Source organism: Emydura macquarii, unplaced genomic scaffold, assembly GCF_026122565.2.
Source record: "Emydura macquarii macquarii isolate MOO-44397 ecotype Brisbane River unplaced genomic scaffold, CSIRO-AGI_Emac_v2 contig_554, whole genome shotgun sequence".
Classification (NCBI taxonomy): Eukaryota; Metazoa; Chordata; order Testudines; family Chelidae; genus Emydura; species Emydura macquarii.
This window is the reverse complement of record NW_027130691.1, coordinates 15490785-15503711: the sequence shown is the minus strand read 5'-3', so window position 1 is coordinate 15503711 and position 12927 is coordinate 15490785. Positions and strand designations below refer to the sequence as shown.

Sequence of the window (12927 nt, the reverse complement as noted above, 5' to 3'; positions counted from 1 at the left end):
AAATGCTAAATAACTACTGTTAAGGTTGAGAAGGATTAGGTTGAAACTTGAAAAAACAAATAGATTAAACTTCTGCTGTCTGCCGTCCTTTAAAAGATCAAGAGGCTTTGCTGAGTCTTCTGTAGATAAAGTTGTATGAAATCTCTTCATCGCCAAGGCAGTCTGTTGAGGTTCAGGTTGGGGTGGACTGTGTGGGGAAAGAGGCGCAGAGGAAATGGGCTTACATTCCTTGGCCTTTGCTGAGAAAACAAACCACCATTTCCCCTTCTCTTTTGCATTCCAATGAGTAACAGTGCTTGAAGTTCTATTTACAGTTCTGCAAGGTTTACATAACCCCAAAGGGAATGAAGGTTTGGGGATGTGCCAGGATCATCATTATCAAGGCATCACTTCTGCTAAATAATGATCTTTTATTATATCAAAGAACATGTTCCTCAGCCAGTTGGAGTCATTAATCTCTAACATTGATTCTTTAGCCAAATTACAAGACCATTTTTGACATGTGTAGATTTAATTTTGTTTTTCTGCAGACAGTTAGATTATTTTTTCTTTTAGTCTCCAAGTGTAAAATGACCTGTTTTTTATGAGGCAGGGGAGTAGAGAGAAGTAATGGTGTCTGGTCTCCTTAATGTAAATATATTAAAAGTACAAATTATTTATTGTGACTTTTTGCTATTAATAGCCCTGGTAGCTTTCCTAGTAAAAGCATCATGGACACTTGGAGCAACCTACCCTGTTATGTCACATTCTGAAATGCTTCCCTTGTTAATGAGAATGAGAAGCATAAAGGATAAAACTTTCAAAAGTATCTGAGGCACTTTTGAAAATGATACTTAGGTCCTGAAGTCACTGAGGCATCAGGGGACATGGATTCTCTCCCCAATTCTGCACCTAACTCATCATGAAACTGTAGGCAATCCACTTTGCTTCTCTCTGCCTCAGTTTTCCTACCTGTCAAGTGGCAGACAGTATTTTTTCAAAGGCTTTTGAAATCCTTAGGTGGAAGATAGTGTGCTACTGTAAATTACTTTTTCTAAATTATGCTGGCCTGCAATAAATTGAATACCCTGTAATACTTAACACTCCCAATTGGATTAGTTCTTTTTTTCTTCCCCCTTCGCCTTGCCTTGCTTTTTGATTTGCCTGTGTTTCTTGATTTCCCAGTATGTCATCAGATAATAGGGTTACAGTGTGACAAATAAACTACAATGGGACAGTCTTCTCCGTTTGCTTGGCCCTATTCTGACAGACATCCCAGTGCCTGATAATGCTATTTAAACTAATTTTATTGTATTTAAATATTCAGTAAGTTGCAAGTATTGTGGGAAGTATTTAATATTTGTATGAAAAGGCTAGACCTTCATCAACTGTCCTGTTAAAGACTATAGATAAAAGTACCCTTAAAGTATGATGCCTTTTTCTTTGGTAAGCTATTGTCCTTCTATAATGGTAAGAGGATGTAGTATTAAATTCAGTTTTACATGTTCCTTTGTGGAGTGAAAGAGCCTTTATCCTTGGAGAACAGGATGAAAAGAAAACCGCCTGGAAAAAAATCGGATTAGCAGTTCTCTGGAGAATAGAATGATGATGTTGATGTCATTTTTTAATGATATATTTTGCCTTTTAAAGTTACTTGTTGAAACCAGTTTAACGTGTGTACACTCTTAATCATAGTTCCAAGTAAGAAATGATACTCTCTGCCCATAAAGTGCAGTGGCTGTGAATACAGTGACTTGTCTTACGTTATAAATGTAGTATTTATAATGCCAGAGAGTCCCATAAAGCAAAACATTTCTCTTGATGGAGATCCTTTTTTGCAATATAGTCGTTAGACTAGAGCATATTTTTCTTGGCCCTAGTTAACAATATTAGTTGCACCCTTTGGTATTGAAGGTATTTTTAACAAACACAGCAAATATCGTGGGAACATCTTGAAGTTACTGGAAGGTCCACAGCCTTAAGTTCTATTTCTTCATATTGTTTTATTCCTACAGCCCCTTCTCATCTGAATTTATTATTGACCGGGACCTGGCTATTTCTGTTCATTATTTCATTTGTTTGAAAAATGAACGGTCTTACTGGGAAATGAACATTGTTGAGTTCTTGCCATTCCTTTTCCTTTTCCATCTGGGGACTGTTGCCTAAGCATTACTCAAGCAGGAGTCTGCAATGTGCAAGGCTGTGGCTGGTTTTGTGCTCTAGCCAAAACATGCAGTAATGGGAATAATCAATACAAAGTTGTATCAATGTGTGTGCTGTGCTAATGTGGTTTATTAGAATTTCCTTGTATTGCATGTTTAATTTTTAATCCTATGCTCTCTTAACTCTCTCGTGAAACGGCTGATTTCTCTCCATGTTGTTGTTGCACTGCCATCAAAAGTAATGTGACACTTGGAGCTAAATTCAGTCCTAGTGTGGGCAGCTCTGTCTCCAGTAAAGTAGATGGAGTTTACACTAAGGCTAAATTTGGCCCTTTGACTTCTGCTTCTTGGGGATTGTCAGGAATTGTGTTTCTAGAGGATTTCCAAACATGTTCCTCTCCTCTTTTTCCCCTCCAATTTGCCTCACCTCTTTGAGGTTTGGTGTTACTGTGACTTTTTTTCTTCTCATGGGGGTGAATGTGTGCTCCCTGCAGAGCATGGCAATGATGTTTCTACATCAGCAAGAAGTTTGCTGCAGAGTCAAATGAGAGTATGCTGCCTCCATGATGCTTCCAGTCCCTGCCAAAACAGGGAGCAACAGACTAGATATGAAGCTTGAACTGTGATGTTTTGAGTGCTCTCACCTTAAGCAACAGGAAGAAAAGTGTATGTCTGTATATACAATACACTAGTTCAGTGGTTCTTAACCTTTCCAAACTACTGTACCCCTGAAGCCTGAGTCCCACCCCCACGGGGCTGAGGCATGTAACTTAGTTTCATGGCGCCCCTGTGGCTCCAGGCAATTACCTTTCTTGCCACCCCCAATACCAGCTCTGCACTTGCGACCTCTCTAAAACTCCAGGTTAAGAAACACTGCACTAGTTCCTCCGTTTTTTTCACTCTTGTGAGGAGCAGGAAGGGAAGTCCACTTCAAACTGTAACATGCAGTAGTTCTTTCATTCTCTCCTTACTCATAAAGATAAATGGCATAAGAGACTGAGCATCGATTCTTTGCATATAATGTAGGTCAGCTCATTCTCCTTGAATCTTGTGTGCTGTCATTGCTAAATTAATAGATTGAAATGATCTTGTCAGCTTCCAGACAATGGTGCAAATAGACACCACTCCCTCCAGTGACTGGAACCTACTTGAAAGAGTATGTATTGTGGGTTGGCAGTTGTCCCTCCTCCTCAGGCTCAGAGGGAGGCCCCTCCGCCTCACTACATCACAGTGATCACCAGTCTATAGTCCTGACTTTGGGGCAGGGCGCAGCTCAATCAGTGTTTATCTTCGTCTCCTGGCTAGAACAGACAGCACATACAGTCAAGTGCTCTGGCCGTCTGGTCAGGGCAGGGTAAGGAGCAGCCTTTAGCCCAGCATTCTGGCTAAGGAAGGCAACAATCAACATAGTCATGGCAGACCAATAGGCGGGTTGGGGCAGATGGCAAATAATAGAGCACTGGTCCCCAAACTGTGGGGCATGCCCTCCTAGGGGGGCACAGAAGAACATCCAAGGGGGCATGGTGGGACCTAGAAGAGGGCGGGAAGGGAGCATCCCCCAGCTCTGCTCCTGGCCCACAGCCCTGGCCCCAGCTTGCAGCCCCTGCTCTTAGCGCCTGGCCTGGGGGGGCACGGATACATTCTATTACTGGTAATGGGGGACGTGAGAGGAAAAGTTTGGGGAGCACTGCAATAGAATCAGGCGTAGCCCTCTGAGTGGGGCAGAGCAACAGGCAGTCTAAATCCTAGCTCTCCGGCTGGGCAGATGGCAGAGAAACACAGGCCATTCGGCCTGAATTGGGTAGGCTGCCACCCCAGGGGTGGGATTGACAGCAGAGGATTGGGAGACCTGGGCCCACTGTACACCAATGATTCCCAGTCCAGGGCCCTAACAGTGTCAGGGATCCTGCTAAAACATGCTGGCTACAGTATGTTAAGTGTGATTTCCTGCCCATTACAAGCTAAAATAAAAACTGCCTTTATATAGTCATTTATTTTTTAAAAAATACCTGCTACTTCTCTGCAAACTTTTTTCCTTATGCAGCTGCTCTATGTATCAGGAATAGCACGAATTGTTGGTAACTTGGACTCATTATCCAGTATTTTGGCTTTTGGAAAGTGATCCAGTATATGTAAATATAATTCTGTTTTAGTTAACAGAAAATTGCTAGAGTTGTATTTCCATAGAATATAGAATATAATAATATTTAGCAGCGTTTCAAGCAATAATTAACATGCACAACTTTTTCTCATGCCCTGCTACTATTCTCTTTTAATAACTAAGCTCTCTGTTCCCCACATACTAATACCCTTGCTCCTGTCCTTCCCCACTCTCCCCCCCCAAATATGTAGTTCAGCTATTAGATCTCTGTTCAGTGAGTATTATACAGCCAGATTTCACGTCTCATTATCTGTCTGTGCCGCATTAAAATATTGTACTATCAACATGTCTGTATGCAGAAAGTGTTATAGGATGTCAGGTATTCGTCAGTTTGGCCAGAGTCTGTAATTTTTGCAGGTAGGAGGAAACCATACCATGGTCTCAGAAAAGGAAGATGAAGTCTGCAGACCAAGAAGCAGCTATCCAAGAAGAGCAGAGCTGTGCTTTCTAGATATGGTTGCATTGGCTGCATTTTGTGGTGTCCTGCCCTTATTTTTGTTTTTGGTCAGATTTTGTTTCAACAAAAGGAAATAGCCCATTTATTTTCAGTAGCTTCATTCTTTACTAATTGGTGTAGGATGCACAACTCTATGGTTAACTTAATGGACGTTGCATGCCAAGAAAGTGCCTAGTTAAATAACACTAATGTAGCTTTGTAAACTTGCCACTAGTTAATCTATACTTCTATAGAGTATGTGGGGTAGTACTTCATATCTAGCATGTGCAGTACTGTACTTAATCTCTAGATCTCAAAATCCTTTGTGAAAGGACATGAGCAAAATCTTTCTCTTAGGGAAACTGAGGCAAAAAGAGGTGAAGTGATTTGCCAGTAATCATGCAGTTTTGGCGATGACAAAGCTCAGGATAATGTCTGTCTCCTGACTCCTTAGCTCTGTGCCCAGTGCACTGGGTTACTTTTAAGACATTTTATTTCACAGTGTAAAGGCACACCTGGTTAAGTAAGGGTAGGAAAAAGAATGTATATGTCTCAAAACGTGATGTTACAATAGTTTGTGGAATTGCTGCATTTGATCAAACCACCCCAATCTATGCACAACAAGGCCCTTCCTTATGATTAGTTGATTCTTATTTTGGGAGTGTTCCATGGATCAGCTCACTGGAATACTATTGGAAAAGCTAATGTAGGGTAGCTCCCAAGAGCTGATTTAATTCTGATGGAAACTCTGCCGAGGGGCAGTTCAGAAGATCAGGTATCTTACATTTTATTAGCTGATCTTTGGAACTTTTTCTTAGCCTAGTCCATGGAACGAACCTGACTCATCTGTGAGACTTAGGACATTGTTGTCTTTTCCCCCCTAATGGCGATCATTCCTGAGTCTTGGCCATCTTGTGGTTGCCGTTCATTACCATTTACCCAAGCAACTTCACTGAGAAAAGAGAGGGCAATGAGATTTTCTGTTTAAATCTAGCTTCCTGATTCACTGAAAGAAAACTTTGCAGAAAAGAACAATTATTTTCCATTTTGCTTTAACACTAATGAAAAATGGTTTCAGTGAGCACATCAGGATGTGCTCACTGAGATTTTAAATACTAAGCTGTAGGAGCACAAATTATCTTTTCTATTGCTCCTGTAACTTCCAAAATTTCCTGAATTAAAATCTTTGGGAGAACTTTAAAAAACAAAAATCCTTTCTGTGCTGAGCCTTGGCATGCCACATCTCTCCCCATGGTTATACTGCCTTACTCATGCTGGCAAGGCTCTGGGCTGATTGAGAGGGATTCATCTGCTTTGCCAGATTTATGTAGTAATAGAGTGTGTGTGTCTTCAAATGCTCTGTTTTAAGGCCTTGTGAAGTTTGTTTGGATCCATTAATTTTTGAGCATTTCTTCCCTTTTCTACCAACTGTTTTGGGTTCTTTTATTTTGTTAGGCTACTTCTCTCTACCTCATTAAGCTCATCCCAATTTTACCTACTGTAATTACAGTTGCACAGCACCCAGCTACATAATGATAAACATTATGTATAAAAAACCTCAAGACCTGCTGATGCTATTGTAAAGAACAGCATAAAGATTTAGGACTCTATGTGCTAACTTACGCGTGCCCATTTCTGTTGGTGTTGATGGCTTCAGGCAAATACAACTGACAAAAATAATAAAATTAGCATTCCCTATTAACTATTTGCTTATTCAAGAAAGTAACTTTTTAAAAATTCATGTTTTTCACAACAGTAGTAACTGGTATTTTTAGCATTTTCTTGACTCCTCTACCACTGCATTCATCAAAGGTGTTATATACATGGGAAGTATTATTCCAGTTCTAAATGTTTAACTGTGTGATGTAGATAGATGAGATGTATTCAACTGTTACATAATTTTATCATTGACTTCACATTTCTTCTCATCTCACACATGAATCTGCCTTTATTCCGTACAGTATTCCTTCAGTATTTTCCTCTATTTTGTAATGCTCTGGGTGCTAATTTGCAAGTCTGCAAATGTGCTTCCGAAAGATCTTGGTTTCCACACTCTTGTGGTCAGAATTTTTGTGTCGCTTACTGACTTGCACTGCGTATGTCTGTTGTGATCCTGACTTAATACTCTGTGCCAAAAGGATCTCTGACAGGACACATCAGTGAGAAATAGATCAAGTAATTAAACTCTAAATTGTAAATATAGGGTGGGAAAGAAACTGGTTCCCTTTCTCCACCAAGGAAGGAAAGGATTCACAACTTCCTATTTATCTGGGTATTTTTCCCATTGGATTCAGGGAGAGAATGAGCCTGAGCTGTCCAAAGTCTGTATGTAAAAAGGTGGTGTTTTGTTTTCTTCACAGCTGCGTCGCATGCAGGAAATGATTGCACAAATGCAAGCCCAGATGAGGATGAAGCCTGGGGATGAGTGAGATGTTGAACATGCGGCTGCACAAGGTACAATTTTTTTTGCTTGTTTTATGTAGCTGTTGTCCTTTTTGTTAAAATCCTCTACCATGCTTCATTGATCTTTTAGAAAGTGAAATCTTTGGTAATTTCCTCACAGTGACTTTAGTAAACACTGGGCCTTGGATTTGTTTTTACAAGGAATAGGTTTGTACAGCTCCTGGCACATCATGGGTGCTGTCAGAAGCTAATAACCAAGGAGGCTCCTGCTACCAAACCGAAGAAAAGGTGGAACAGGCAATTTGTGCTGATATAATTAATTTGCATATTGGCGGTCCAGCTACTATAGTTAGTCTAGAGACCATTTACTTTATGCTTTGGTTTCTTACCTGTAAGAGACTAAATTGCATACAGCTCCTTTTTCATTTTCACTGTAAAGAATGAGCAGTGTCTGTGGAAGCCAGTTTCCTGAATTGTTCTGGGTCCCCTCTCCTCTCAGATGGTGGCTTCTGATTTTGATAGCCCTCTGCAACTCCAGTGCTCCCTTCAACAGTCTGCATAAATGTTGTGCTGCCTTTGCCTTCAAATCAAAAGTAAAAATTAAATAATCTTTTTCAGGATGTCAGTAAAAGCAGAAAAGCATACTTGTCAATACGAGATTCACGTCTAGATTTGCTAAGTACTATACAAACTATTCAGCAACTCCTTTTATCGGAGAGACTTTGCTGCTTGTCTAGAAGCCTGGTATGTGAATTAGATTTGCTTCTTGGCTGATCAGATCCCTTCACCTGTTAGATCTCGTCACTGGAATGCCTGCTAGCATGCACAATAGCCAGAAGCGGGGCTTTTCCCGACCCTACAGCAGTGGCATCGAGTGTTTAGTCTTGTTCTTTTCAGACAGCTAAAACCTCAGAGGCCACAGGTTGTTGTTCCCAGCTCTCTGCTCTGTTCTGGACATATATTTCCATCTTCAGCAGGAGTGGCTGGTTTGGCTTCAGTTTGCCCTCCGTTCAGGTGGCTGTACTTTCTTATGACATTTCCCCCTGCTTATCTCTTTCACATATTATAATTGTTTGTAGTCTTGTAGCCATCTTGGTCCCAGGATATGAAGTTGGTCTAATAAAATATATTCCTCATCTGCCTGGTCTCTCAAGTATTACTTTATTGAGGTAAAGTCAAGATTGCAGACACTCATCAGTTGTTTGAGTGGATGTTACCTCTCAAGAACATTACTGGCTGATACTATAACGTCACTTTCTGTAGCAAGTAGTGCTAATAATTGTGGGAACTTGCTTATATGGAAAAGTAAGAGTAGTCATCAGCTTATGTAAGCAGTCTGCTTAATAAACTGGCAGTTTTTGCAAAGCGCTAAAGGAAAATAGTGGACAAATCAAACTTATTTACTGGATGCATACTTTCTTGATGTCGAAATCTACCTATGGTATATTAGGGCCTGGGGCCAGCATGCGAAACATGCAAGTGCTCAAGGGGAATTGATTTTTGTTGTAAATCCCCATGTTTTTTCAGGATGCAGAAAGCATAGTTTTTATTTTCTTACATACAGGAATAAAAAAATAGAAACATATGAGGAGCCTTGTTACTGTTGTTTGATACTTCAGTCTAATACTCCAGTTTTGATTTGCTGGGCTGCTGGAATGTAAAGCCTGAATAAAATGGATTATATTATCCCTTCTGACCTTGTGACAGCTGCCAACATTCCAGGCCTAAATTAAGGAGATTTTTGTTGCCTTTACTTGAACCTTCACTTTTCCTGTTTACATTTTTAAAAAAAAACTAAAAACCACCCTAGAACTTTTTAAAATTAAGCCTCCTAAAGGAATAAACTTGTCCATTGGGATCCTATTAAAGAAGACAAAGTTGATGGTTCTACTGTATATTCAATGTGTTTCTTGATGAAAGCCATAAAAAACCCCCCAAAAAACCCAAATCAAATCTGGGTCTTTTTCACCCTGTCACAATTCAGTATTCCTATCAAATGGAGAAGACTTCACAACTGAGACCCGACTGACCATGTCTCCTAACCTCCAGATTAAAATATATAGTCTCAGAATTGGAAGAATAAACACTAAGGAAATTTCTTGTGGCTGACCGTACTGTGTATACAGTAGCAGTGACTCACCATTAGTCTTCTACTTACATAGACAGTAGCTGGTAACTGTGGTTTTAAAAAAAAATGTTGTAGTTTGAGTCAGAGGTGCTTCGGAGGTCCTAGAAATTAATGGTAGCTCTGTTTTGGTATGTCCAAACCCTTCGATATTTTTGAGACAGCTGTTTTCATAAGAAATTTTTTTAAAGTACCACTGTTCTTGCAAAACAACCCAACCCTCATTGATAATTGCAAATTACATATTTACACAGTCCCCTATAAAATATCACTGTATAAAACCACACTCAAAACCTAGCAAATTCTTCCATAGTGGTTGCCTGCAAAGTACCAATGAATGCTGTGTGCACACAAGAATACCGATTTTATTTTGATCCCAATGCTTAGATACTGACCCCGCTATGAAATTCAGTAGCTGAGAGCTGGCAGAATGCAATACTCTTGAATATTGGTTCTCTGATAATGGTGCCAAATTATCTTTGCTTCAGAAATCTCATATCCAGCTCTGCCATAAGTATTTTTCTAAAAATTGGAGCAGGGTTTATCCTTTGACAAATTTGCAACTGTGGACACATGAGCAAACAAATGTGTGAACATGCTAGTGTGTGTCTATGTACATAATTGCTTTGTGGGTGCTTTGTGTATTACTCATTGAAATACAACCTACCCCAAGTCTCTGAGTTACTCACAGACCAAAGGACTGATGCTGTGAACTCTTATATCTCACGTCATTTTTGTTTTGATGCTGAATAAAAACCTGAGAACTGGACCATTTCAATTTCCTTCTATAAATGTCATCCCAGCAATACTTGCAAAATAGGTTAGTTATAAGAAAGGACAATTTCTAATGAAATATCTGTATAAACATGCTAGATCTAGCCTAAAATATTTGAAAGCCATTTGTAGGCCGGAAATATTGGAATTGAACAAATTTTGGGAAACTGATTTGGCTGAGAAATGCTGTGGCTATGAGATGTGTGTTATCTATAGGTCTCACCATTTCTTAAGTATCTGTCTAGATGGAGGACTTGTCAAAGCCAGGTCACCAGTCATATACCATGTCCTGAAGATAATTTTGAGGATTCCTTAGTTTTCCCCTTCAAGATACTGAGACTGTCTTTCCCTATGAAACAGATCCTCAGCTAGTGGAAATTTCCAATAGAGCTCTGACAATCTGTCCAGTCATTGACATGAGATCCTGTCATCACTTTGGAGGGGGCACATGAGCTTAGGCCTCTCCCTCTGAACGTTCATACTTCTCAGGAGTGTGTGCAGCAATAACCCCCCAAAACATCCCCATGTACCTTAAATGCAAGAAGGCATATTCAAAACTGATAGAGAATCATTGAAAACAAAGGTGGAGCCATGAAGCTGTGTAACTAGGTCTGAGATTACTTACGGGACAGCGCTTCTTGTGTTATTGATGAAGATCTTGCATCCTGAACTTAGCCGTGTCCTTTTCTCTGGTCTCACTGAGCTAATGATATGCTACAGAGCCAGACTGATTTAAAGAATGAGCATATCTGTAGAATCACATATTCTTGCGTACCGCATATATTTTACAAAAAGCATTCTGAGAAGGGGCAGCCCTCTGAATCTTACAGCAACTTCCTTTCACCTGCACTCAGGTTAAACATAATGCAAATAAAATCCTAAGGAATGAGTTGATTGGTTTTTGGCAAGTAATCAAAATTTAATTAGACTGCTCATTATATAGATTGTCTTCTCCAAAGGTGGGAAATGTTGAACAATTTTCATTTAAATCATTGGCCAATGAGATATTTACTACTTAAATACTAAACAAAATAAGCTTAATTCTTTTCTGGGTAGATGAAGTGTTATTTCATTCTGCTCATTATTCCATTTAAAATTTTTCTCTTTTCTTTTAACAAGAGATTGCAAGAGGTGCTCAGATACTATGAGAAGGGAAATGGCATCCATATGTAGATTGCTGGAGCACTAAGAGATGAGAGTCAAATGGCAGTAGCGTTCAAAGAAGTGAAATGTTCACTCATTGGTTCTTGGACTTGTGTTAAAGGAAGAAGCTTATTTAATTCTGTGGGCATGTATTTATATAGTACTGAAGATGTACAGGACATCATATAATGATTAAAATGTTCTAAGCAAGGGTTCCTGCTCTAAAGGACTCGCAGTCCAAAAGTACAAGTCTGTACACGATGGAACATGCTACACAGAATGAATATTTGTGCATGAGGTCTTTGTAGCTGTGGATCGTCAAAAGCTTTATTAGAGGGATATGAAGGGCACTTAACAAACACTAACGTGGAGATTTTTGAAAATACAAGGGGTAGCAGGGAATGAGGGGGACGCAGAATAGGTGGAAATTATAGACAGGAAGGAATGAACTGTGCAGAGCAGTGGTTCCCAACCTGGGGCCCGTGGGGTGTTTCAAAGTGGCCCACCCCTCCCCTCCCGCTGGCTGCAGAAGGGAGCTGCTGCCTAAGGACCCAGGTGGAGCATGTTGCTGCGGGGCTACAAGACTGATGCAGGCTTCTTGCTGCAGCCAAGGGGATGGGAGATCAGCGCTCCCCTACCCCGGCTGCAACAGGGAGCATGGCAAAGCACTCCGCCTGGTTCCCTAGGTGCTGGGGTTCCTGCTGGAGCCGGAGGGAGGGGAGCACTGATCTGTCCTCCTGGCTGCAGAAGGGACCCACTGTGTAGGGACCCAGGTGGAGCGCACAGGGTTACAGGGGATGCATATGGTTTCCCTGCTGCAGTCGGGGGGATGGGAAATCAGTGAGGAGGTCCTAGCTGAACTTCTGTCTGGCTGCAGTGGGGGGAAAGAGGGTGGAGACTGGTGGCTCTTCAGGATTTAAAAATGATATCTGTGGCCCTCAAGTCAAAAATGTTGGGACCACTGGTGTAGAGCCTTGAAAGAGGATGAGTGGATCGAGCTTGATGTGGAGAGTGAGTATCTGTGAAGGGATTGGAAAGGAGGCATAGTGGTGGAGACATAATCAGCAATGAAAGAAGATGATCTTGAAAACAGTGATAATCAATACATTCCAGTTTCATTGTCTGATCCAAATCTGTGGGAACAGTCTTTTTTCCTGCTCCTCTGATGATTATAAGGGTCTTAGAGAGAGCAGCTCCACCAAATGTGCCTGGGCCAATTTGTACACGTCTGCCTTCTGCCTTTTCACTTTCAGCTTTGCTGTTACAGCTATAGTACATGCCTTCCTGCAGGTCCAGGGGAAGTATGTGTATGTATATAACTAAGGTCCTTCCCACCCACAGAATAGTACCTAAATGGTGGTGTCATGCTAATGGATGGATCAGATGCTACTGGCCATGAACAAAACAGTTATCCTCATGAAGTGTTGTTAAAGATACAAAGTAAATAAACTGGAAAAGCATTTTCTCTTAATTTCTTTTATGGTTGGTATTTGTATGTGAAGTATGTACAAAATCTTCAGACAAAAAAAAACGATTTTTCAGTGGTTTGTTCTCCTTCTAAAATGCAGGAAAATATGGTGTCACTTTAAGGACAAAGGTTGTCTTTCTGCTTTTGTTTTGAGGATTTAAGCAAGGGATTTGGAAGATAAGAATAACTAACCAAAAACTAAACGAGATTTAGCTTTCTTTGGCAGTTCAGTAGGACACAATGGATGTATTTGCAAAGTTTCTTCGAATCTGTTAA

At 40.5% G+C, this 12927-nt stretch overlaps 1 protein-coding gene across 2 annotated transcripts in view; it reads left to right on the top strand.

The window, feature by feature from the left end:
* The window catches only part of LOC137147563 (septin-2), a 59149-nt gene that overhangs the window by 38378 nt on the left and 7844 nt on the right, over nt 1-12927 (top strand). For both annotated transcript variants that reach the window (XM_067539867.1, XM_067539868.1), the window contains exon 12: nt 7099-7192. In XM_067539867.1, coding sequence (XP_067395968.1) covers nt 7099-7167 — 69 coding nt within the window. In that variant the 3' untranslated portion in view covers nt 7168-7192. The remainder of the gene's footprint in view (nt 1-7098; nt 7193-12927) is intronic.